Source organism: Pituophis catenifer, unplaced genomic scaffold (genome assembly GCF_029215685.1).
Source record: "Pituophis catenifer annectens isolate HBS135680 unplaced genomic scaffold, rPitCat1.0.hap2 SCAF_2, whole genome shotgun sequence".
Taxonomy (NCBI): domain Eukaryota; kingdom Metazoa; phylum Chordata; class Lepidosauria; order Squamata; family Colubridae; genus Pituophis; species Pituophis catenifer.
The window spans coordinates 267,274,786-267,301,867 of record NW_027256882.1 but is presented as its reverse complement, the minus strand read 5'-3'; the positions used below and the strand labels follow the sequence as shown (position 1 = coordinate 267,301,867).

The 27,082-nt window shown below is 37.1% G+C and overlaps 1 protein-coding gene across 2 annotated transcripts in view; it reads left to right on the top strand.

Moving 5' to 3' along the window:
• NDUFAF2 (NADH:ubiquinone oxidoreductase complex assembly factor 2) overlaps window positions 1-27,082 on the top strand; it is a 50,842-nt gene that overhangs the window by 20,569 nt on the left and 3,191 nt on the right. Inside the window, exons 2-3 of one of the 2 annotated variants that reach the window (XM_070938860.1) lie at window positions 9,177-9,266; window positions 17,287-17,327. In XM_070938860.1, coding sequence (XP_070794961.1) covers window positions 9,177-9,266; window positions 17,287-17,327 — 131 coding nt within the window. The remainder of the gene's footprint in view (window positions 1-9,176; window positions 9,267-17,286; window positions 17,328-27,082) is intronic. The other variant, XM_070938861.1, reaches the window with a different exon arrangement.

The following is a 27,082-nucleotide window of genomic DNA, read 5'->3' as shown; positions in this document are numbered from 1 at the left end:
ATTATTTCTTTCCTCCCCCCTCCCCCATTGATTTGAACTAAAACCATCTAGAGCTGATATCTAAATATATGTTTAGTCATCTGCAGGATATGCTAAATGCAGCCACAAATCAGAAATGTTCTCACCTTAGAAAAAAAAAAAGGAAGGATTTGCAGGTAATTATAGAGAATTTGTCATACAGATAATCTTATTTTATAGTAATGTCCTGCGTTTGAAGATGAATGTTATACTCACAAAAGTAGGCCATCTTCATAGAAATCCCCCCCCCCGTGCCCCCCATCATCTGCCTTTTCTTTCCCTTTCAGCTATGAAATTGGTTTTCAGGAAAGCAGGGGAAAAGCTTATTTAAAACCTGTAAACAAAAAAGAGATTACTTTGATGTTCTAATACTAATAAAGCAATTAATAAACTAAAACAAATTGTACAGATTTATTCATACTTTGTAATATTAAATGGGGCATTTACAAGCTCTGTTCCTATAGAGGAAAAGGGAAAATGTTTGTAAGTGGTTTATTAGGCATTATTATGGCTATAATATTGTAGTAGTTAATACTTCCTTAATTTTCTTAATTGCAAACTTTTCAAAAACTATGTATCTCAAGACATTTTAGGAATCGGGAATTAGATTTATTCTTTACCAAAAGTTCTTGTATATTTATGTATAACAAGTAGATACATATTAATATTTATCTATGTAAAAATGATGATTTTTTATTTATGATTAAAGAGGTTAGTTAGAAAAAGAAAGTAAAAGAAATAAGTGTTCTATATATTTTATATATGGTAATTGCAGCAAGTTGGAGAACAACGCTATATAATAGAGGAATGAATTGTAAAGATGGCAGAATTAGCAGAAATGGCAAAACTGCCCTCTCTGGTCAGGGATAAAACAATAAGTACTTTTATAAACGACATAAAGAAATCTTTTATTGGCCTTTAACTGAAATTGAAAAAAACTGAAATCGTAATTTCTATATTTGCTGATTGGAAAAAAGGTTGAATATAGGACATAAGGAATCTTTGTAATGTAATCTTAAAGAGGGATAATAAGCTTGTTTGTAGGTGTTGCAAAGATTAGAAGTTGCTTCTTCATCTTTTCTTTTTCTAACCGAAAAAGACCTTTCTATTCTTATGAGTCAAAGTATTTTAAAATGTAATCTATAACTAATACATAATTTGTTGAATTCCTCAAACCTTACAAAATGGACTACCTGTTTCTATCATACATGTGCCATAGTACCGTGTTTCCCCAAAAATAAGACCCTGTCTTATATTTTTTTGAATCCTGAAATAAGTGCTTGGCCTTATTGCCATGCTCTCAAAAGCCCGATTGTGCTTATTATCAGGGGATGTCTTATTTTGGGGCAAACAGGGTATTAGCCACACACTCTATGCCATACACTAAATAAATAATATGTTTTACATTTCCAGCATTGACCAGATTTATCTCTCTAATCTTAAATGATTTCTCTCATAACATACAGCAACAATATATCATTTTATAAAAATGCTCTCTTAAATGATTACACAATGTAAATTTCAGTCCATTTTATTTCCATTGCTCCGCCTGCATGTTATAACCAAAGTTCTTAGCCCATTTTATCATGCAATCATTAACTTGTTCTTCCATTTCAAATCTCAGTGTATATATATATATATATATATATATATATATATATATATATATATATATGTAGGTATGTATGTATATAAAGTTTATATATATTTCCAATTATATGTTTATTATGTGTACATAATTCAGTTTCATATTTCATCTTACGTTGTTCATGCTTTTTACCTGTATTCAATCTTTCAATTTAATAAAGTTTTCTCCAAATTGTCATATTTTTCAAAATTTAAAATAAGAAAGTTCAGTTCAAATTGTCAAAAGCCTTCTCCACATCGAAAAAATAGACATGGCTTGTTTTTTTTCATTAAGATGTTCTAAACAGTCTAAGATATTAAGAATATTTTTTGGCACTCTGTAGATATGTGGTCACATGATCTTTTTCCAACTTACTGTTTCCCTTCTTTTTTGGCTTTTCTTTTTGTTTAGTGAAGTTAACCAATCATCTTTAGCAAGATGATTTAGCAAGATGATTTGCTGTATTTGTTATACTTCCCTCCTTTTGACCCAATTGCATTTCCTCCAGGTTTTCTTTCAACCTTTAATAAAAAATTTGTTACATATCTATGCTATATGTGCACTGTTTGAAATGTATTGACAGTAACTGTACCTGTTTGGAAGATGGGGTAATGATTTCCTCTTCTTGCTACTAAGTGATTAGCACTGACTGCAATGAATGAGATCTTCATGAACAGCTTTCATAAAGACACTGTTGACTGAAAGTATTATTATAGACCCAATTCAAATTAAAGAAGGTTAAAGTAACAGGTCCCATCAATTTAAATACTTCTAAGGTTTGCAGTGTCTGGATGCAAACTATTGTCAGTGCAAAATAGACTTCAGTTTAAAAATCTAATTTCATTTGAACCCATTTGGTGCTTCAGCTGCAACTTGAGCCCATCAGCCATCATTTCTCTTTCTATTACAGCACTTCCTTCTGCCTTTAGTTCTCAGTAATGATATTGATATGTGTGACAAAGAGAACCTGTATCATTAATGAATATGCAGATAGTTGCCAAATCAGAATTTTTCTTTCAGTGTGTCTTGAACCAAACACCCACACTTTTTCTAATGGATGCAGAATTCCTCCTTACGCTGGATTTCATTGATGCTCAGAGCGCCCTTCAAGTCAGAAAAGCAAACCTTTAGTAATGGATAAATTTGAGATGTGTTGTAGATGTTCTTATAAAATAGTTTTCATATGGACTGTGCAGGGCACACATCATACATATATATACAAATATATTACAAGCAAACACCTTCTAGAAACCCATTAAAGCTACCACATGAGAGATACAAAGATGGTAAATAAACACAACTATTTTCTTTGCTCCCATCTAGTGGGCACCAGGATTTTAGCAGTAGAGTATTTCTTCCCAGATGCCTACCTTATACTTTTTCTGAGCTAGCTTCTACATCTTCAATCAAGTAATTGCAGCCACCTGATGTTTTTATTTTCAAATATATATATAGTCCTATATCTAGAATGTTTCAATAAATAAGACTATGTTATAAATTGGAATTTTGCAAAATTCCATTTTATAGTTTAAATTTCAAAACTTAAAATATGAAACAAAATCTAATTTCAGGAAAGATTACCAGGAAAGTACAAAGGAAAGAGTCTGTGAAGTCTTTGAATGCCACTCTGTCTACATCTGAAAGTGACTTAATTTACAAATGAGAAGACACAAGGATTGAAGTGAACGCAGGTTTCTATCTAGTTGCTACGCTAGCCAAAACATAATGGTCATGGATAAACATGTCCAGTTTTTCAAAATACCAAAATATTTCTACGGCGCTTTGAATGTTCATATATGCTCTCTCTAGGCCTAACATGTTAAGGCCTAGAACACCCAAGAACTGAACAAGAAACTTAGAAGTATTTGCATATGAAGAAAATTGTTGTTAATTTTAAATATGCAGATAACTGAATTAAAATGACATTCCTTAAAATTGTAGTAGCCAAGAGCAACATAAGTAATTATTTCTGAAAAATTTTCCCTTTCAATTGAGCATTGGGTTGTGCCATTAAGTGGCAAATCCTATATCCTACAGTTTTCAATGGTATATTGTTCAGAGGACACTTTTGGTAATGAGGGGGTGCTATATTAAAAAACCACTCCCAACAAGGTTTGATCTCCCAAGCGATCAAGCCCTCAGTATCACTCCTAATTTTTACTGCAGGAAAGCTCCTATCGGGAAAAAGAGAAAGATAAATACCCAAATACCCTTAGCTGGCTAAATTGCTTAAGCATCATTTTCAAATTGTGCTGGCTGTGCTTTAGCAAGAAGCAGTGGAAAGTTTCAAGATTAATGGGAAGGAAACTTACCTCAGTTAGCCTTCTAAATTGTTTGACTAAGGAACCAGTAAAGTTTACCATTGGCCACATTCATTGTGGAGATGGAAGGGAACACAAGGAATGTCTAATCCAACCTCTGCAATGTGCAGGTAAATCAATTAAGCTGTCTTTGAGACTTGCCTGATCAGTCTCTTCCTAAAAACCTCGCCAGAGAGGGAAAACCCCACACTTCCATAGAGTAGTTTGTATGATTGTCAAGATGTTTTCTTACACACTTGAATGAAATCTTGGTAGCTGAAACTTAAATAGCCATTTTTTTTTTCTGATTCTGCTTTCTGTGGCACTGGAAATCAGTTTCCGACCATCTTTTTTATGGCACCCTCTTATGTAACTGATACCATCTCTTTTCTCCAAACTGAATATACCAAGTTTCTTCAGACTGTCCTCAAAAGGCATGTCTTCAAGTCTCTGTTCCTGTGTTACCATCTTGTTCTAACCCCTCAATATCCTTTTTTAAAATACGATGTCCAGAATCAGACACAGCATTCCAGGTGTGATCTCACCAATGCAGTATTAGAAGGCAGTAAGGGCTTCGTATGTCTTTGACACAGTGTTTCTTCTGATGCAATGTAGAAATGTGTTAATTCCCATAGCAGCTACCTCACATTGTTCAGCTTCTTGTCAAGGCCATACTCAAGTCCTCCAGCGTAATGCTTCCAAACAGTGGATCCTGCTTCTTGTATGTGGTTCTTATATACTTTGTTTTTCCTGATTTTAATACCTTACTTTCTCCCTGCCAAAGGATATTTTATTCATTTCAGACCAGTTTCTCAATCACATTAGTTTGCAGCAGTGGTGAAATCCAAATTTTTTTACTACTGGTTCTGTGGGCGTGGCTTGGTGGGTGTGATGTGGCTTGGTGGGTGTCACAGGGGAAGGATACTGCAAAATCTTCATTCCCACTCCACTCCAGGGCCAGGACACTGCAAAATCCCAATTCCCTCCCCACTCTTGGGGGAAGGATATTGCAAAATCTCCATTCCCACCCCACTCTGGGTCCAGCTAGAGGTGGTATTTGCCAGTTCTCCGAACTATTCAAAATTTCCGCTACCGGTCCTCTGAACTGCTCAAAATTTCCGCTACCGGGGGACTTCCGGTTTGCTCTCTGTCGCTGCCAGACGGTCCCTCGGGACCGCCAGCCCCGTCGTCTGTAAAGAGCCGCCTTTACATCTGAAAGGCGGCTCAAAAAACTCCATTTCCATAAGGAAATGTGAGACAGAGCAGGTGAGGGCAGGTAGAGCTCTCTGCGAAGTCCCCAGAGTTTTTTTTTACTCTTGGGGACGAAGCAGATGAGGCTCCCTATTTCCCTCGCCGCTGCTCCGGGCTTCGGGAGACCTCTGCATTTTTGCAGAGCCAGGCGACGAGAACAAGCCTTTTAATGAAAATTAGCAGATTGTTTAATCAAAGAGGATGAGATCTGGACCTGGGACCCTAAATTGCAAGTATTTTCATTGACTTTATAAATGATATTGAAGAAAGGAAAAAAGAAATTTAAAATGGCGACTGCTGAGGCTTGAGAAGGGAAAGCTGAAAGCGAAAGTCCTTCCGTTTGAATAGTTTAACAAGCCACAAAGTAGCAGAATAAATACTGCTGGCTACAATTGAGAAGAAAAATTTCTACTTTTATGTTTCGTTCTTCCTGGAGATCTGATATTGATTTTGTTTGGAAAGAAGCTTTCTTTTCTTAAAAAAGAGTTTGTCTGTGTGGCAGGATGGCGTTTAAACTAACAAAGCCAGACAAACAAGCAGCGGGGGGGGGGATTCCCCCATTTACAAACTACGTGAACAAGTTTCAAACCTACAGACTCAGAAAAATGATTTTAACTTAAAAGAATTTGTTTTGGAGGAGATGGCAAGAAGGGATGAGATTGTGAACCAGAATCTTGAAAAATTCAAGCAGGAAATTAAAGAATTGATACAATCAAAGTATGACAATTTGAAACAAAAGATTATAACAGTGGCTGATACTTTTTCAGAAATATTTATAAAGATGGATAATAATATTAAGTTATTAGAGTTTAAAATGGAGGAAGTTGATGACAAGATTTATAATTTGGATAATAAAATACAAAGAATTGAAAATGATTTGATAAATATTCAAGACAATAGCTCAGAAGTAAAATTTAAAATGGAAGTTGATCATAAGACTTGCAATGTAGAAAATATAAAACAACGGATTGAAAAAGAAGTTTTAATGATGCAACACAGGTTCACAGAATTTGCGATCAGAATGAGAGGATTACAGGAAAATAATAGAGATGATTTAAGAAAAATATCTGCTGAAATTCTGGCTGGGATTTTAAAGGTTCATCCTGAGGAGGTATTTTGCAAGATTGATAGAGTCTACAGAGTAGACTCTTGGATTGCAAAGCAAAGGCAACTGCCTAGAGATGTGGTAATTTATTTTACAGATAAAGAAATAAGAAATAATATTGTGCAAAAATCTTTTAATTCTACTTTACAACTGTATGGAAGAAAGATTTGGATATATAAAGAGCTACCGCCCAAGATGTTAGTAGACAGAAAGAAATTTGGATTCCTGGTGACTGAGCTTAAAAAACAAAATATTTTATTTAGGTGGGATGTTCCAGTTGGTATAATATTGAGATATCAAGGAGAAAGATACCAATTAAATACTGTTGAAAAAACGGAAGAATTTTATTATAAGATTCTAAAAATGGGTTCAACATCTTCATGCACAACGCAGGATAAACAGAAGGAGTTGGAAATAATGGAAAAACATCGAGCTACAGAGGTCTTTGTAGATGAATCGTTTTTGGATCCTTTAGATGTCTCAGTTGGACTACTTATAAATACGAGAGAAGCGGCGTTGGATTCTAATGTGATGACTCATCAAGTCACAGACAAGCATGGAAATCAACCAGTTGATACACAACTTATAGAAAAGAAACCTGAATGGCGATCTAAGCCACAAAAGCAAAACCAAGATCAAGTTATAGATCAGTACGAAAACCGAACAGTTGATATACAACCCATAGAAAGGAATTTAGGATGGAGATCAAACCCACAAAAAGCCAAGAAAAAAAGAAATAGGTCTCACAAAAATAAAAATTTTTAAACTACGCAACAGCGTTGCCAGTTATCTAAAAGATGATTGAATATATGAAAAGACAGTTGAGGCGAAGTATTGGTTTATATTATCTTGACAGACCTCTGCAGTGCCGTATTTTTGGGATGTGAAAAGGGCCTTAAACTGATGGATTGGAATTATCTATTTTGGATTCTTTGATAAATGTATTACATTTATGCTGAGTTATATGGCAAGAGAGCTATGTTGGGGCACGCAGAAGATCTGGTTGTTACCCCATTATGATGGTTGGAATTAATAATCCTGAATATAGCCACTACTACAGATACTATATGGAATATAATTATAATGTCACTCGGGTGGTTGTTTTCTTTCTTTTTTTTTTTATATACATGAAGATATTTATTATTGATGGGGGCAGATGATAACTGAGGATTCCGAACATTCTGTTGGAATTAGGATGTGATGTTACCCTAATATGGGTGATGGAGTTAACAATCCAGTTGAAAGACATTATAGAAGACATTATATGGATTACAAGTTCAAAGTCATTGATTTTATCTATATAAGGGAATATTTTTTTAGTAGGGTGGGCAGAAGAATAAAGATATTAAGAATTGTTATGTATGGTAATTTTGTAGGAAAGTGGGTGGAGACAGGCTAGTTTATTGATTGTTTAGTTTAAGAAAAGGGATGTTTAAGAAATATACTTATGGGAGTGGAGGAAATGGATAGACTATGAGTTGAATAAATGTTAAATTAGGATTTATTATATAGCTTTATAGTGGAAGGCTGCTTTGAAATGTTATATTAATATACACAAAAGATTAAATGTTAAATTAGGATTTATTATATAGTCTTAAAGTGGAAGGTTTTTGAAATGTTATATTAATATACATAAAAGGTTTGATTTAAGAGATATATGTATGGGGGAGGAGAAAAAGGGCAGATTATTGCTAAACTGGGGTTATAATAATATTACTATGCTAAACCAGAAGTTATTATACAATGTTATAGCAGAATGTTATTTTGAAATGTATAGTAGAAGGGGGATATAATAATATTATTAGAAAGAAAGGGTCAGTATTTGGGGGATGGAGTAAGGGGATGGTAAAGTATTATATAATCTGTTATGAATTTGGGTTTTACTTTGAAAAAGTCACAGGGGGAGGGGTGGCGAGGGGGGGTTAGGGAGGAGGGGAGAGAAAAAAGGGGGAAAAACTTGTATTTGAAAAACTTTTTCAATAAAAAAAAAAATTCCGCTACCAGTTCTCTAGAACCTGCTGGATTTCACCCCTGGTTTGCAGTCTTGGTGTTGGATGGCCTGGACAATTCTTGTCATCATAATTTGATAAGCAGCCCATCCGTTCTATTATCTAGGTCAGGGGTGGGCAAATGAGGCTCTTTTACAACCTGTGGACTTCAACTCCCAGAATTCCTGAGCCAGCTTGGCTGGGACCTTGGCTGTCTCAGGAATTCTGGGAGTTAAAGTCCACAGGTTGTAAAAGAGCCATATTTGCCCACTCCTGGTCTAGTGGGCAAATAAATTAAATAAAAACATTAGATAAGTTCTTGTACGTTGAGCACCAAACGAACAATGAGTACCAGGACAAACCTTTTGCAAAAAAATGCACTAAATACCAAAATTGATGAGTTTCAAAGCAGTTGAATATTGAAGTACCATTGTACCATGTACAGTGTATACTATATGTATATACTATTTCATAGTACAATTCTCAAGTTATTGGAAAAATACAGTATTATAAAAATTTATAAAAATTTATTATAGAAATAAAAGTATTTCTATATCAGTTATGGACAGAGGTGGACTGCACTTTCTTTAACAAAGGGTTCGCTGGTTGTGAGCGCGCATGCACGCACACTCACTTCACTTGCACGCGCCCCTTTGGGAGAGAAACGGAGCTTCAAACAGGCTCCTAATCAGCTCAGGCAGCTCTGGTATGAACAGCAGGGGCGGCACGGAACGCAGCTGGGCCAGCCAACGAGCTAGAAAGTAAGTTATAAATGGATAGCATAGAAAAGCCCAGCCAGCGATCAGAGCTAAGGGCGACCATGCAGCAGCCCACCACTGGTTATGGAATCATTCTTAATCGTCCACAATTTCTCCCCCATGAAACAGGTCAGAACATTAAAGAGAGAAGAATTGTGAAAGCTCTCAATCTAAAAGAATACCAGTATAAATCTGGAGCCATTCCAACAGAGTGGGAAGGTAAGACTTTATTGGCATTGTTGGGGAAAAGTATGACTTACTGATGCCCACCTCTCCCAAGCCGTATAGAAAAGACACAAGACAAGATTTTCAGCCTAACCCTTACTCTAATGTAAGAATACTTAAGAAGGCACAAGTTTGTCTTTCTTGACATTTTGTCTCTTCAGTTTGTCCAGACATCATTTTCTCTTGTACAGTGCTGTCCATTTTAATAGATACAACCCCCTTCCCCCCTCCCCCGAAAAATGGAACTTGCAGATTGGCATGAACTTGATCCATAGCCTTAGATACATAAACCTAGATTCCAAAACTCAGTTCTAAAGTATTAACTTTAAAAAAGAACAAACTGGGCAAGTTAATATAATGTCTGAAAGTTGGATAGAAAAATGCAAGACTCATCTCTGAATACATTTTGAAGTAAGAAAAGCAGTTTTGATCGAATGAACCTTGACAAGTATGCATGTAAGCTAAACTTTTTAGATGGTTTCTTCAAGATTAGGGTAAGTTTGCACATCTAAGATTCTTATTACCTAGGAAATAAGCCATGTGTGGCAAGATACACTTTTAGTTGCATTTGCTTTTTTAACACAACACTTAAGCATTCTTATAATTACTATAGCATTTTCTCCCCTTTGTGATTATTGCGGCACTGAATTGAAAGGATTCGTGAAGAGCATAGAAATAAAGTGTTACGAATAGTCTTTTTTTTCTTCTTTAAGCTCAGCTCCTTTTAGGGAATGTGGAGAAAATGTTCAGAGTGCTTTGTTTTCTTATCCATTATTTAGGCAAAGAAGGTGTGCAATGTATTTTTGTTTGTGACAGAGAACAGATAAGAACCCAGGTGCTTAAACACGAAGAGCAACATTAACTGGATTTTTTACTTAACATTTCAACTGCTAAATGTTTCCATTTAGAGATTGTGATGTAAAAAAATTGCAGGCCACATTTTGCTTCTTCTGTAAGAGAAGAAGGTTGGGTTTTAACGGCTGCAGCATTTATATAACTTAGTGTTCAAAACATTATTTCACTACATCAGTTCCAATGAATGAAGACATTTATTCCAGTTTTTAAAATTTTTCCCTGTGGGAATTTATCTTTTCCCATTCTTGCTAATGTGGATTGTCCATTATAGTTTACATGCATTACAGAGTTTGTGCCTTTTTGCATATAACATACATTACAGGAACCTGTCATTGCATATGTTTGTGGATGAAATTCTTTTTAAGTTTTGTGCATTTCTTTAATGGAGTAAGCATCTTGAGAATTTAATGAACAGAAAAGCAAACTGTGAATTGAAGGTGTGGGCATATTTTATATATGGTGCAGAAACATGCACAAACAAGCTTTTCTCAAGCTTAATTATTATGGGAGACCTCTTAAGCCGCATTTAATTCACGGACCAGAGGATTCCCATTACTAAGTAAATAACTAAGTTTATAGTTGTACTGTAATCACAACTCATAACATATAACATACCATAAAATAAAATACAATAACCATTGAATAGTAAGACTCTCAATAGTTCACAGGTTAGACTTGATACTTGATACAGAACGCATGGGTTTCTATGTTTCTCAAAATGAAGTAGCACTTATAACTGTTTTACAGATTTCTTCATGCTCATTTTGCCCAATAAAGCTTGAAATAAAATAACATTAGAAACTGTTTTCCTTCTCCTTATTCATATTCTGTAAAGATAGGCAAAGAGTACATCTACACTATAGGACTACATTATTGCTCATACATAGCAAGATATTCTTGATAGATAATAATCAACTACAGTACTGAATTCTTCAAAGACTGTACAATTCATCTTTCTGCTCGGGATGAATAGAAATTAACATAGGATGTTTACTTCAATTGATTATTATTATTGTACTTCCTTTGTATATGTGCTATAAAATATTTTGTGTCATAAAATCTGTGTACATTTTACTATCCTTTCAAATAAAAGTAAGCTGATGATTTTTACCAAACTCCCACAAAACTCCCAACTCCCATCGGAAGCTTGAACATGAGCATTCCTTGTTCAAACTAGGAACATAATAATAGAGGATTAGGAATGCCTTTATTGACATATCTAGGGAACATCCATATTTACTTTGCCTAGGATTCTTTTTAAGAGAAAATGCAAAGCATTATTTTTTCAGTGCAGAAAATGGTCATAACCTTTATGGCTTTTAATTCTCAGTGGACACTGATTGTATCCGAAGATAGAAGGTGCTATTTCCGTTTTCCATATTGTTAATCTTCGTGAAAAATATAGTCACTTTCAGTGTCTTTGGAGACGTCAGCATTTGTGTTTTTCATGCTGTATTTTACAGTCTGTGTGTTCAAGTTGGTCCCTCTTTGTTTAATGGGTAACATTTAGTGATTAATGGGAGTTTTAATTTGCATGCCCATTTTTACGCTTATTACAATGCGCTATATGCCACTAGGAGTCTTAAAGTTCAATGAAAATCTCATGCATACTAATGAGAATGCAGATGAGCACTGAAATGAAAGCATGCCAAGATCTCAAGATTGGAAATGTCCAGTTTATCTTGCTTACATTCTGCTTCGAAAATGGTAGCATTATCATGACCACATGCTGCAGATAATGCTATACCATATTTATAATTAAAGACAATTGTTTAATTAAATGATTTGAACTACAGTGGATTTACAAAACTGGAAGAGCATGTTGCAAAATTGGACTCTGTCTATACATTTCTACACTTTCTTTGTTCAGTTTGGGTGGGAGGATATTGTTCCACTTAGAAATTATTTTGGCTGCAGTTCCATGAAAGTGCTTTGTTTTGTTAGGATAGAACTTACAAAGTTTTTTCTAAAAACAGATGACACATTGGCTGTGTTTCAAAATTTGAAGAACAAGGGACAGTTCTACTAACAATTACTAAAATTGGGTCTGCTTTTATTTCACCATTTTTTTTCCTAAACTGAATTAGAGATTTCTTGTGCAATTCACATACTGTAGCAGAAATTCTTTGAAAATTACTAACTTCTAATAAAAGCATGGATTTATTCATGAGGGCGGGGAGATTTATTATTTTAGTGGATTATATAGACTAACATCCTTCACAATCAGCACCATTGGAAGACATGAACGATCAAGTTAAGGATGGAGAAAATCTGTCTATGCGGTCGCTAGGAGTAAAAATGACTTGATGACAGATAATCAATCAATAGTAGTCATGTTTGATATACTGAGTTGTATATATTGGATACTATGTTTTTGAAGAATAAGGAAGCAAAGAAATCTGTGAGGTTGCTTCTTATTATAATGATATTGCATTATTACTCATTTTTAAGTTCATTCGTAGCTGATTGTGAAAGATGTGTGAATTAATATCAGAGAAATCAACAGTAAAAATAGCCACCCATATTGGTCTGGTATTGAATCTAGTATGAAAACCATTTATTTCTCATTTTATGCTGATCTTCAGTCTCACTGTCTCTTTCCCAGCAGAACTGTATATGGGGATAGAAAAGAAAATGATCTGAACTATACACTATTTTATTGGAGGAGTTTCTTGTGAATTATTTGCTTTCTTTTAAATAAGCCTATCTTATTCAGGTTGGCATTTTTAAGTCAGAACAAATTAAAATAATTTGGATGAATAAAATACATTTTAATATTTTTTTAAAATGGAAGACAATTATGCATATAATTTCTTGCAAAGCTCTGCTTCGGTGCTTCAGTTCTGGCCTTTTGAAACAACGTCATCACTTCTTAAGCAAATAATTGTCACTTTTTAGGATTGCTTTATATCCTGCTTAAAAAAACAACTTAAAAAACATACCGTGTTTCCCCGAAAATAAGACCCTGTCTTATATTTTTTTGAACCCTGGAATAAGCGCTTGGCTTTGTTGCCATGCGCTCAAAAGCCCGATTGGACTTATTATCAGGGGATGTCTTATTTTGGGGGAAACAGGATAGCTTCCTGATATATTTACAACTAGATATTGCAGTTTAAAAAGTCTAGGATAGAAATAAAGTGTTGATTAAAATATTTATTAGTTCAGCTTATATACTCAGTCTTTTAATTAAAGCAGCTTGATCTTTAATGCAAAAAATAGAAAAATATTAAAGATGAAAATATTCAGCATACAAAGATGTGCCGTATTCAGTTTCAGGGTGAGCAGAGATAATTTAGGTCTGGCATTGGCGCTTCACAATACCTGTCAGCATTTGCTCGAGTTATACAAAACTTTTTAAAAATCAAAACATGTTTTCCTAAGCCTGTATAGTTACTGTGTGAGGAAAAGGCACAACTTATTTAAAGAGCTGCTGATAAGTACTGTGAAGGTCTCCCTGCCAACTCCAAAGTATCTGAGCATGTTTGGATCCAAATATTGCACACTACTTTACTTACATATATATTGTAGCTAGGAAAACAAAAGAAATACTACTTCAGTGCTGTTCACCATATTTCTCTATATCTTTCGGTCCTTACAAACTCTTTTGTTTACTGTAAGTAAACGTACTTCATACATTGCCTTCTCATTTACCCCTTTTTTTAGAAACCACATCATGTTCTTTCTTTCTCTTTCTCTTGACTCATTCATACTTCTTTCCTGTGTGTCTTGTCTGAGTTAATTGTCTTTTACTCTCTGTGATCAAACCATCTCAGCATACTACGGTACTTTTATAACGATCGCTTGCTTTGCTATCCAATTCTTCTCCCAATCATTCTTGACCCTATTTCTTCTTGCTTTATCACATTTGCTTCTTAAGAAATCAATTCCCACAACATTCATCTTCAGTGTTTCTTCTAACAGCACCCTGTTTTCATATCCATATATCAAAGCGGGCAAAAGTACATTCTTGTACACAACTATTTTCACTTCTTTCAACTGAGATTCATTCCTTGCGATAGACTATGTTCTCCCACCTTCCTTTGTTGGAGATTACATCATCTTTGTACCAGTGAGCCTTTTTGCCCACTAGATAAGAGACAAAAGAAGGAAACGATTATCACACATTGTCTTTTTATCTGTTTCTTACTTCCTTTTTTGTCAGGTAAATTCACTCTCTCACCTCCTCATTCATAGAATTTACCTTAATATATATTTTATCTAAATTAAATATACAATAAATTTTCTCATGTTCATAGATTTTTCAATGACCTGTTAAAAAAAATAAAATAAAATATGGTCTGTACATATCCTGCCCAGCTTAAAATCATTCTGAAGACAATTGTTTTATAATGTATTGTTTTTTAACAGTTATGATGATTGTTTAATGTAGAGATGCTTCATTTTACTTCATAATAGCAATAGCACTTACACTTATATACTGCTTCATAGTGCTTTACAGCCCTCTCTAAGCAATTTGTAAGCATATTGCCCCCAACAATCTGGGTCCTCATTTTACCGACCTCGGAAAGATGGAAGGCTGAGTCAACTTTGAGCCAGTCAGGATCAAACTCCTGGCAGTTGGCAGAGTAGCCTGGCATACTGCACTCTAAGAATGATATTTCAGAAAAAAGACAATGTATGTTCTTTTGTCTTAGCATTTTCCCACAAATTTAGGGTCTTCTTTTTTTAGATCAACCAAGTATTGATTGCAACAGGAATTGCCCAATGTCACAGACTAAGAAACAGTGACTGGCCCAAGTTGTTGTTGAACTTAGGTATGAAAGCCAGCTGGATAAACTTAAAGGTCACCTGACTGGCTTTCATACCTAAGATGGAACTAGAATTCCTAGTCTCCTGGTTTCTAGTCTGATGTCTTAACTGCTAGACCGAATTGTCTCTCAAAGACAGGATACAAATGTTGAACTAAAACTATATACAGGAGGAATATAATTAATTTGGAGTCCATGGCCATAATAAATCTAATAGATTATGATCATGAAGATGGTAATCTTATCAATACTTTTTTAAGGCTGTAAAAATAAAGCAAAGCAGAGTTAGGAGGTGGGACAGGAATAGTTAAATGTTTGGAAACTATTATAATAAAAAGAAATAACTCTCTAAAAGTCCAATAGCAATAGCAATAGCACTTAGACTTATATACAGCTTCATAGTGCTTTTACAGCCCTCTCTAAGTAGTTTACAGAGTTAGCATATTGCCCCCAACAATCTGGGTCCTCATTTTACCCACCTCGGAAGGATGGAAGGCTGAGTCAACCTTGAGCCGGTGAGATTCGATTTGCTGAACTGCAGCTAGCAGTCAGCTGAAGTTGCCTGCAGTGCTGCACTCTAACCACTGCACCACCTTGGTTCTTTAACACTAGTTTTGCTACAACATTAGTTATAATTATGATCTGATAAGCAAATTCATCCACATCAGTTTTTAACCATAATCTTAGGAAAGCAAAGAATATCTGTTTTCTTGTTTAACGAAAAGTTGAAGCATATTTTCCAGAATAATCCTGAAATGAAAAGATCAGATTAATCCCTTCTGTTGGTGTCCAATTCCATTATCTTGAGTAGAAGAGGAACGCTCAGTTTAGCAATCTAGTTTAGCACCAGAAAATTAATAGAACAGACCCAAAGATATTTTTTCCTGCTTGTCTTTTTGCTGTTATTAGAGCTCCAACACAGACTTCACCACTTTTTACCTCTTTTACCTACTATGTATAGTAATACATACATAATTCCTTATCTCATATCAGGATGTCCTAGCTTTCTAATGAGATAGCTTATCTAGGATGTTTATCTGTTAATCTTATAAAGAAGAAACAATGGCTATAAATGCCTTTCACTCTCAGAGGTTAAAAAAAAAAAGATTTATATTTCTCCAGCTTTAAAGGCAAGTACTGCCTGCTGCAAAGGGGTGTGAAAATTGAATGGTTATCCTGGGAGAGCCTACTTTAACTTTTCCGTTAGAAACAGCTATGAGGAACTTGAAACAAACTCAGATTCTTTTTTTGTTGATGTTGTTGTCCTAGATCCAAAAAACATGTTATCATGTGGAACAGTTCATATTGAGTGCTGCTTATCATGAAACCTATAGTAAAGTTGGTCAAAGTTTTGAGTTTTAATCTTTGGTAATGAAAAAAAACATTTGTTATATTTATTTATTTTTATTTTATTCATATTTCTATGCCACCCACTCTCTGAGGACTCTGGGCGGCTTACACCAAAGACAGTATACTAAATAGCATATTCCCCCAACAATCTGGGTCCTCATTTTACCCACCTCAGAAGGATGGAAGGCTGAGTCAACCCTGAGCCGGTAAGATTTGATCCACTGATCTGCTGAACTAGCAGTCAGCTGAAGTAGCTGCAGTACTGCACTCTAACCACTGCGCCACCTCGGCTCTTTTCTGATGGAATATTTCTGATAGGGCTGATTTGTTCTGGATTTTAAAAAAAGTTCATTTTTTAATTTAGGATTTTATAATGTTGCTTCTGTGGCTGTTTTAAAATTAGTGCTAAATTCACTGGTAGTAATGGAAGGATATTATTGTTTGTTGATTTTTTCACCATAATTTTGTATACAGGTAGTCCTCAATTTACAACCATTCATTTAGTGACCATTTGAAGATACAACAGCTGTGAAAAAAGTGACTTATGACCTGTTCTCACACTTACGACCATCACAGCATCAAATTTCAAGCACTTAATAACCTGCATGTATTTATGAGAGTTGCTGCATTCTAGAGTCATGTGATTGTCCTGAGATGGGTGGCAAACAAATTTAATTATAATTTGTGACTTTTCCAGCCAGTTTCCAACAAGCAAAGTCAATGGAGGAAGCTGAATTCGCATAACAATCACATGATTTACTTACCAACTGAAATGACTCGCTTAAGAACCATGGCATAAGAGATTGTAAAATCAACCACAATTCATCAACCACCTTGCTTAGCAATGGAAATTCTGGTCCTAATTGTGGCCTTAAGTCGAGGATTACTTGTAAAAGTTAAAAATAAATTAAATTACTTTTTAAAAAAGTTATATAGAAAGGGAGCTTATAAGTTCATAAAATATTGTTGATATACAGTAGATGTCAAAAGAAATAAAAGAATGGGAAATATTTGAAATTTTTTGTTTTTAATTTTCTTAGCATGGATGAAGAAAAGAAGAAACAATCCACCTACACTTGAGGTAAGGTGTGCTATTACATACACTGTATCAATTGTTTCAACTGTAATTTTATTATGTCCCGGGCTGAACATCCAGACTTTTCACTCAATCTTTTGTCCACTACTATCATCCCAGTGTGGTTGTTAATTTTTAACTGGCTCAATAAAGATAATTCCCTGGCTTTTATACCTATCTCTGTCTCTTCAGGGCCCCCAAAAGATCCTCTAGTATTGCCTATAATTCTGGGGGGTTTTTTGCTGAATTTTCCCAGGTTCTTCAAGAATGGCTGGAATAATTAAGTGATATTTTTTCCATCTTACAGCTAACGGCAACACTACATCTTTTTTACCAGATACATTTGTCCCAAAAAACTTGGGGAAAGGTGGTGCTGGAATATATAGGAAGCGTGTTAATGTGTGTGTGCGTGTGCGTGTGCGTGTGTGTGTTGTTGAATTTAAAGCATAAGTGATCTTAAAATCTGAACGGTGAACCTAGTCCAAAGAAATTACCTATTCCTTTCCCTGCCTCCTTCTCTAAGGCATGTGTAAATCTGTGTGGCAGGTCATTTGTATCTTGATATTATTATTAAGACATTTTTTTTTCTAAAATGGCTGCCAGATAGATTGATTTGGTTTCTGTATTAGACAGCCTCTGACAACACCTGCTGATACAGTAAATGCTCTTTGACAGCTATTGAAGGGAGGGATGCTTGCGACCATATTTCTTGTTGAAATTGTTCTATAGCAAATCTCCCTGCCCACATCTTTCACTGAGGCAAGTGACAAATTATCCTCCCCCAGATCCCACTTTTTGGGAGATGTGGAAAGAATTTGAAATGTCAGTTATTGTATTTTACTGAGCCTCTATTCTATTGTCTCACTTATTGCCCCAACAGATTCATTTCCAAATCTTGCCACTATACTTAACACTGTTTTTCTGGGAACATCACTCTCTGAACTGACAAACAGAATTTCCTCTTTTCCTGCTTTCTTCTATTGGTATCTTTGCAAACCTATATCTGCACCATGTAATCATGCACTATGTAATAATCATTATGTAATCTGCATCATGTAAAACGCTAGGCTTGTTGACTGGAAAGCCAGCAGCCCTGGATTGAGACCCGAGCGCCATGCCTAGCAGCTGGAAAGCATGCAAATGCAAGTAGATAAATAGGTACCACTTTGGTGGGAAGGTAACAGCGCTCTGTGACATCATGCTGGCCACATGAGCACAGAACTGTCTTCAGACAGCTCTGGTTCAATGACCTTGAGATGGAGATGAGCACCTGCCCCCTCTTGTCAGCAACGACTAGTGGAGTAAAATCCGCAGGAACTCCTTATCATGTAATCAGGCTATGAAACAACAAAATAAAACCCTGTAAAAGTGGCAAAGGTTTTGAATGGGAAAGGATGACGCCAAAATACATTAGAATCTCCCTCTTAATGGATGAGTACTGGATCCATTACAGCATACTTCCCAAATCTGGCATTCTTCAGGTTGCTTCATCATTAACATATTTTAAAATACTTGACTGTATGAAATTACATTTACTTATTAGCAAGCTGTAGTGGCTTTCCTTACACATTACATTCACAGTGACTTATGCCCTAATCACTTCCTCATATTGCTTCCTCAACTCAATTCATTGGATGCCTCTGAAGACGATTGAAAACTGCAGTTGGTATAAATTGTTGGTGGGGATTACCTGCCAAGAGAATTTTGCAACTGCACTTTGAGCCCTGCGTTACTTTCCAGCAGGTTTCCAGGTGTAATTCAAAATATTTGTCTCTAAAGTGCTATACAGCTTGGTGCTAAGGTATCTTCAGGATTGCCTTCATCTATTAGAAATAGCCTTTCTGGTAGGTTCTTGGAAGCTTCTGGTTATTTTTTATGTACTTTTGCAAGGAAAGGGAAAATGGAGACTAGGAGATGCGGTTTCTTGGTTTCTCCACTAGGAATAGGGGATAGCCTTTCCTTGCAATTAAAACTCAAGCCACTTCTGTTAATGTTTCAGAAGCTACTCTTCAGTATACGTGATGTCAGCATGTTTGATTGTCAGCATGTTTGAATTTTAAATGTAACTGTTTTATTTATTTGTCTTGTACTTTGGTTGTGATATTTTTTTTTCTTACAACTATTGTTATTCTACTCTTGTTACAATTTTGATTTTAAGTGATGCTTACTGTGGATGTTTTAATTGGCTCTATGCTTTTTATTAGATTGCTGTAAAATGGGATGAGTCTGTTGACTTAGCAGAATACAGTTAGAATGAAAGAACGAATGAATGAATGAGTGTTTATACATTATGCTAAGCCAAAAATAAGCAAGCAGATAAGATGAGTGAATATAGCTTAGTGTGATTGTGACACTTAGTTGGTTGAGTTGAAGAAAGCTCTGGTAGTGACATTTGGAGACTCTCCTGATACCTGCCACATTAAAAATAGCAATGCTATTAAATTAAGAAAAGCCGAAGGGAAAAAACAGAAGAATTAAAAGAAAGAAGGGAAAATTGTAAGAAAAAGAAAAGTTTGTGCAACTAGTGGTAATTCTATTTCAGTACGATTAAAAAAAAAATCAGATGTGTTCAATTTTAATTTTCTTCTGTGTTTTAGCAGAATAGAATAGAATAGAATAGAATAGAATAGAATAGAATAGAATAGAATAGAATAGAATAGAATAGAATAGAATAGAATAGAATTCTTTATTGACCAAGTGTGATTGGACACACAAGGAATTTGGTGCATATGCGCTCAGTGTACATAAAAGAAAAGATACATTCGTCAAGAATCATAAAGTACAACACTTAATGATAGTCATAGGGAACAAATAAGCAATCAAATCATATTAGGAAACAGTCAATATAAATCGTAAGGATACCAGACCAAGGTTACAGTCATACAGTCATAAGTGAGAGGAGATGGTGAGAAGATTAATAGTAATGCAGACTTAATAACTAGTTTGACAGTGTTGAAGGAATTTTTTGTTTAGCAGAGTGATGACGTTCGGGAAAAAACTGTTCTTGTGTCTAGTTGTTCTGTATAGCGTAGTTTTGGGGGTTAGAATTGAAACAGTTTATGTCCAGGATGCGAGGGGTCTGTAAATATTTTCACAGCCCTCTTTTTGACTTGTGCAGTATACAGGTCCTCAGTGGAAGGCAGGTTGGTAGCAATTCTTTTTTCTGCAGTTCTAATTATCCTCTGAAGTCTGTGTCTGTCTTGTTGGGTTGCAGAGCCAAACCAGACAGTTATAGAGGTGCAGATGACAGACTCAATAATTCCTCTGTGGAACTGAATCAGCAGCTCCTTGGGCAGTTTGAGCTTTCTGAGTTGGTGCAGAAAGAACATTCTTCGTTGTGCTTTTTTTATGATGTTTTTGATGTTAGGTGTCCATTTTAAGTCTTAACATATGGTAGAACCTAGAAATTTGAAGGTCTCTACTGTTGATACTGTGTTGTCTAGTATTGTAAGAGGTGGTAGTATGGAAGGGTTTCTCCTGAAGTCCACCACCATTTCTACGGTTTTGAGTGTGTTCAGTTCCAGATTTTTCTGGTCGCATAAATGTCTTCCTCAACCATGGACTCTAGATTTATTGGTCTCCTGCTTCCAGCATGTCCTCTCCCTGTAAGCAATGATTATAAGAGCTAGGAGAGGTAGGAAGAATTGTCCAACACATTGAGAAGGTTGCCAGATTTGGGCTGGCTATTACAAAATATCTTTTCATGAGCTATTAATTTTAAGACAAAACATATCTTTTTTCTTTGGATCTGTTTTTTCAAACAAGGTTCAGAAACAATTGATCAAATGGGCTCCATTGAATGCTAATAATAAACTATTGCAAAAGGCAGATTTTGAAACAGCTTCCATCCTGCAAGGTTATCTTTACCACCTTAAAACAATAACTTCCTACCACAGGTTCTTGGGAAGGATTCAGTAGTGGATAAAAATGCCAAATCCAGCTTAAACATCTGGCAGACTGTGCTACCAAACATCATAATATTTCCCTGGAATGCCAGGAATTCATGTTATCCCTGTAAGCACCAGTGGCTTGAGGTAGTATTTGGAGTTGAGAAATGGACAGAGGCAAATGATTTTGCATTCAATGTCTTTTTTCATGTCTTTATTCTTCTCTTTCCATGCATCTTGAGCCTTAAACCCAGTTTAAATAATAGTCTGCTGGACTGTTACATTCAGTCAGACTCCCTGTTTCTCATTGGAATGCTGTAAGCTGGGTGAGTTAAAGACTACTGATCTTATTAGAGTAAAAATACTCTCTTGATTTTCCCCAACACTGTTTTTTTTTATGAGGAGATAGGTTTTAATATGAAATTGAATTCATTAATGTGTTTCTTAGCTGGTATGGGAGGTCTGAAAATGGTTAAAAATAAAAAGTATGGTAAAGAACTACTTTTCATTTCTAATGTGCTATGTGTTTGCTGTGCAGTAATAAAAACTAAGTGGCTTTTGAATTGCACAGTTGGATACAAGGTGAAATGTTAAAGAGAAGAGAAACTTTTCGTGACAGCTCCTGTCTTCTTCCAAACTATTTCGAGCATTTCCATAATTATTTGTTTTGACAGCCTTCTTGTCAAGGAAGGAAAATGTACTTTACTGAGTAGTAATAAGCATAAAGTTTCAATTATTATCTCCCCACCATCATCCCTAGAAGAGAATAATTAAATTGAAAATTACATTATATTTAGTTATCATAGTGTATGCTCATCTTCCTTATTTGATTGTAAGAATATTATTTATTTCAGGAATAGCATGAGAGAAACTAACTCCAATCACGGTGATTCATTTTCATTGAATTCTAAGTTCCTATCATCCAACTGCAGGATGGTTTAAGAATTATATTTTCAGTGACACTTTGCCTGCATACTTTATTTATGCTTGCCTGTTTATATATTCTGTTTCTTAAATGTAGGCTGCAACGTTTTTGTAGATTAATTGACTAGACTAGTCAATTAAAAGCTTTTAATTAATTTCTCTATAATTAAAACAGCAGGCGTATTTTCTTACTTCCAGTGAATCATCTATGAGAATGGCAGACGCATGAAGAAATTGTGCCTTTGTAAGATGGTGCCCAGAGCATATAACTTACCTTTCTTATTAAAATGAAAGGTTTTTTATCTTTCTGAACTGTATGAAATGGTACAAATACTACACTAAGTTATAGTTTGTTTAACTATTTGTTTATTAAATAATAATTGACTGAGTTTCTACATGTTAAGCAATAAACTGCCAATAGTATTTTAATCTAATAGAAGGCCAGGTCAGAGGTTTTTTTCTTGGTACAAATAAGCTATGTTTAGTGCCTTTTAACTTTGAAATTAAGTCTTGGATGAGTCCTTTTGTCTCTTAAGTCCTTTTACCTGGTATTGGACATGGTGGCAATGTTTGCTGTGCAAATGCTTTTTTGTGTGGGCATATTAAAATGTCTTTCTAATGTATTATCACTTAAGAATATACAAGCTCTGCAAGACACAAGCAAGCCAAATCCTTTTTTTTAAAAAAATTGTAGTTACTTTGGGGAGGCTTAAAACATGATGGGAAGGCAGAAACATTGTTCAGCAATCACCATACAGAGGCATATGGCTTTTGATATTAAGTGTAATATATTGTATACCTGATTAGATGCAAATAATCTTATCTCACATGAATTTTTCATACAGTATCATCCTTTAAAGCTGGCTAAGTTGGTCACTAATATCCATTATACTCAAAATGCTTGATGTGAAGAATTACTTCATCCATCTTGAGTCTTCAGTGGTTTAGCCCTTGCTTGTAAAGATAAGAATAAAACAAAACTTTATTCATATAGCCAACGGGGCACATAATTTGGTATGTCTTTAGCATATTCCCACCATCATCAACTACCTGATTATTTAATCAAAATGACCCAGATGATTGTATTTTTTCTTGTAAGTGCCTTATTTGGATCAACCTTTTCCACCTCTATAATACTCATTTTTAATATAACAATGATCATATCATATATGAAATTGTTCATATTCAGGTTCTTGCTGCAAGCTCATCAGTATGCCTCTGTCATCTTTTTCCTTGATTTGCTTTATTTCATGCTTCCTCACTTTGAACCATGTTGGCTTGCTTAATGTCTCTTTTTCCAAATCAGAAATAATGTTCAGTGTATTTTGCAAAATAATTATTCTGTACATATTATTGCAATAGCCCAAACTCCCTTTTTACGATCTTAGAATCCCTATTTGGTGTAGAATCAGGGCGACTGGATAATGCTGAGCATTTACTGGTGGCATGCCCTTCCTGACACCTACATGGAGTTCACAGCAGATATTTTTTTCATAGGAAACATCTGTCACTACTAGGATTGAACTCTCAGCCTTCCAAGTGAGAGACAAGCATCTTCACCACTAGGCCACCATGCCACTTGTTATTGCAATAGGCCAGTTATATTAAAAAGTAGTTGCCAGCTTTCATACAATAAACAAATGTTAATGTAGCTTCCACTACACTGAACTATAACCCAAGCAGTTTAAAATGGTCTTTGAAGTCATCCAGTATGAATTTCTGAAGGTATCTATAAAATGTTTCATCTCAGAAGGAACTAAGCTTGGCTGTTTGTGGGCAATTATGCTTACTTTTATTAGACTTCTATACCGCCCTTCTCCCGAAGGACTCAGAGCGGTGTACAGCCATATTAAAACACATAAAATTTACAAAATTTAAAAAACATTAAAATCAAATATACAAAAATTTGGCCCACAAATTAAAAACTAACATACACCCATTAAAATTCATATTCGTGTTAGGCCAGCCCGGCTTGTTGAAACAAGAGGGTCTTCAGGGTGCAGCGAAAGATGCGCAGGTCGGGGATCATACGCACATCTAGGGGCAGCTCATTCCAGAAGGCTGGTGCCCCCACAGAGAAGGCTGTCCCCCTGGGCGTCGCCAGTCGACATTGTTTGGCTGACGGCACCCTGAGGAGTCCCTCTCTGTGGGAGCGTATTGGCCGGTGGGAGGCTGTCAATGGCAGAAGGCGGTCTCGTATATATCCCGGTCCTAAGCCATGGAGCACTTTAAAGGTGGTGACCAACACCTTGAATCGCACCCGGAAGACCACTGGGAGCCAGTGCAGCTCGCGCAGGAGAGGTGTCACATGGGTGTGATGACTCGCCCCCATAATCACCCGCGCGGCTGCATTCTGGACCAGTTGGAGCCTCCGAGTGTTCTTCAAGGGGAGCCCCATGTAGAGAGCGTTACAGTCATCCAGACGGGACGTGATGAGGGCATGAGTGACCGTGTGCAGGGCATCCCGGTCCAGAAAGGGACGCAACTGGCGTATCAGGCGAACCTGATAAAAAGCTCCCCTGGCCACGGCCATCATATGATCTTCCAAAGACAGCCGTGCATCCAGGAGAACACCCAAGTTGCGAGCCCTCTCTGAGGGGGCCAGGATCTCACCCCCAATAGTCAGCGATGGAACCAGCTGACTATACCGGGACGCCGGGAACCACAGCTACTCGGTCTTGGAAGGGTTGAGTCTAAGCCTGTTCCTCCCCATCCAGATCCGCACGGACTCCAGGCACCGGGACATCACGTCAAGGGCATCATTGGGATGGTCCGGGGTGGAGATGTACAGTTAAGTGTTGTCAGTGTACTGATGGAACTTCACCCCAAAACCATGGATGATCTCGCCCAGCGGCTTCACATAAATGTTGAACAGAAGGGGCGAGAGGACCGACCCTTGCGGCACCCCACAAACAAGGGGCCTCGAGGTTGACCTCTGCCCCCCTGCCAACACAAACTACGTACGGTCGGAGAGGAAGGAGGAGAACCACTGCAACACGGTGCCCCCCACTCCCAACCCCTCCAATTGTCGCAGCATGATACCATGGTCAATGGTGTCAAAAGCCGCTGAGAGGTCTAATAGGACCAGGACAGAGGAACAACCCCTGTCCTGAGCCCTCCAGAGATCATCATCCAATGTGATCAATGCCGTTTCCATGCTGTACCCCGGCCTGAAGCCCGACTGGAACGGGTCTAGATAATCAGCTTCATCCAGGTACTGAGGAAGTTGTCGTGCCACCACACTCTCAACAATCTTCACAACAAAGCGAAGGTTGGAGACTGGACGATAGTTCGCTAATATAGCCGGGTCCAGGGAAGGCTTCTTGAGGAGGGGCTTCACCACCGCCTCTTTCAGAGAGGGAGGGAAGAAACCCTCACTCAAAGAAGCATTAATAATCCCCTGGAGCCAGCCTCGTGTAACCCCCCAGGAGGCCAGCACCAACCAGGAGGGACACAGGTCCAATAAACATGTGGCAGCGCTAAGCCTACCCAGAATCCTGTCCACGTCCTCGGGAGTCACAGGGTCAAACCCCTCCCAGATAACATTCTCAAAACCCACCTCCGTCACCCCATCCAAATCTACCCAATCAGAGTCCAGGCCTTCCCGAATCTGAGTGACTTTGTCATGCAGGAATTGCACAAAATCCTCAGCCCTTCCCTGTAAAGGGTCTTCCCTCGCTCCCAAATGAAGGAGGGAGCGGGTCACCCTAAACAGGGCGGCTGGGTGGTTCTCTGCAGACCCGATAAGAGCGGAAAAATAATTAGATTTTGCCACTTTTATCACCACTAGGTAGATCTTAATATGAGACCTCACCAGTGTTCGGTCAGATTCAGAGCGGCTAGACCTCCAATCACTCTCCAGGTGTCTTTTCCGGTGCTTCATCTCTCTTAGCTCCTCGGAGAACCAGGGAACCAATTGAGATCGGCACCAGGTCAGAGGCCGCAAAGGCACAACGCGGTCCAGAGCTCCAGCGGCCACCCTATCCCAGGCGGCCACCAGTTCTTCAGTCGCGCCATGAACCAGAGCCTCAGGGAATGGCCCAAGCTACGTCAGGAACCTGTCAGGGTCCATCAGGCGTCTGGGACAGAACCATCTATTCGGCTCCGTCTCCCTGCGGCGAGGGGTAGTGGTTTGAAAGTCCATGCAAAGGAGAGAGTGATCAGACCATGACAAGGGTTTAATGACTAGATCCCCTATTTCCAGATCACTCTGCCACTGACCAGAGACAAAAATCAGATCCAGAGTGTGTCCCCCCATGTGAGTAGGGCCTTGAACTAACTGGGTCAGGTCCAAGGCCGTCATGGAAGCCATGAACTCCCGAGCCACCATAGACGTCTCACCGACAAATGGCAGGTTGAAATCCCCCATAACCATAAGTCTGGGGGTATCAACCGCCACCCTGGCTATTATGTCATATGCACACATGGATATGTTCTGTACAGAAGCAATACTCAAATGTGACTCCCACATCTAGTAGGATTTCACCAAGGGGGAAATGCAGGGGGAAATAGCTTGCCATGGCTGCCTCCCATGTTGATTGGGAACCATCGGTTAGGGAACTGGGATTTCTCCAGTCATCACTGAAGGAAAGCAGGAAAAGAACGCTCTGCATGAAAGTAACTCCTAACCTATGACAGTAACGCTGGTGAGAGTACAAGCCTAGATAGCGACAGATGTTTTGTCAGGGAATGGCCTCATCTTATGTTGTATAATTTTTTCTGTAAAAGTAATTTCGGCAGCAGATAGCAACACTTAGCCAACCCTGGTTAATCTGGAAAAAAAACTAAGGTTTGGACCTGATAAATACTTGAATGGATGACCAAGAGGCATGGTTGTACGCTAGATGAGCAAGTTAACAATACTTTTTGACAAGAAGGCAGTGACAGTAGCAAATCACCTCCAGACTGCTCCAAGTGTTATATGTGGATTGGGTTCTATACTGTGATTAT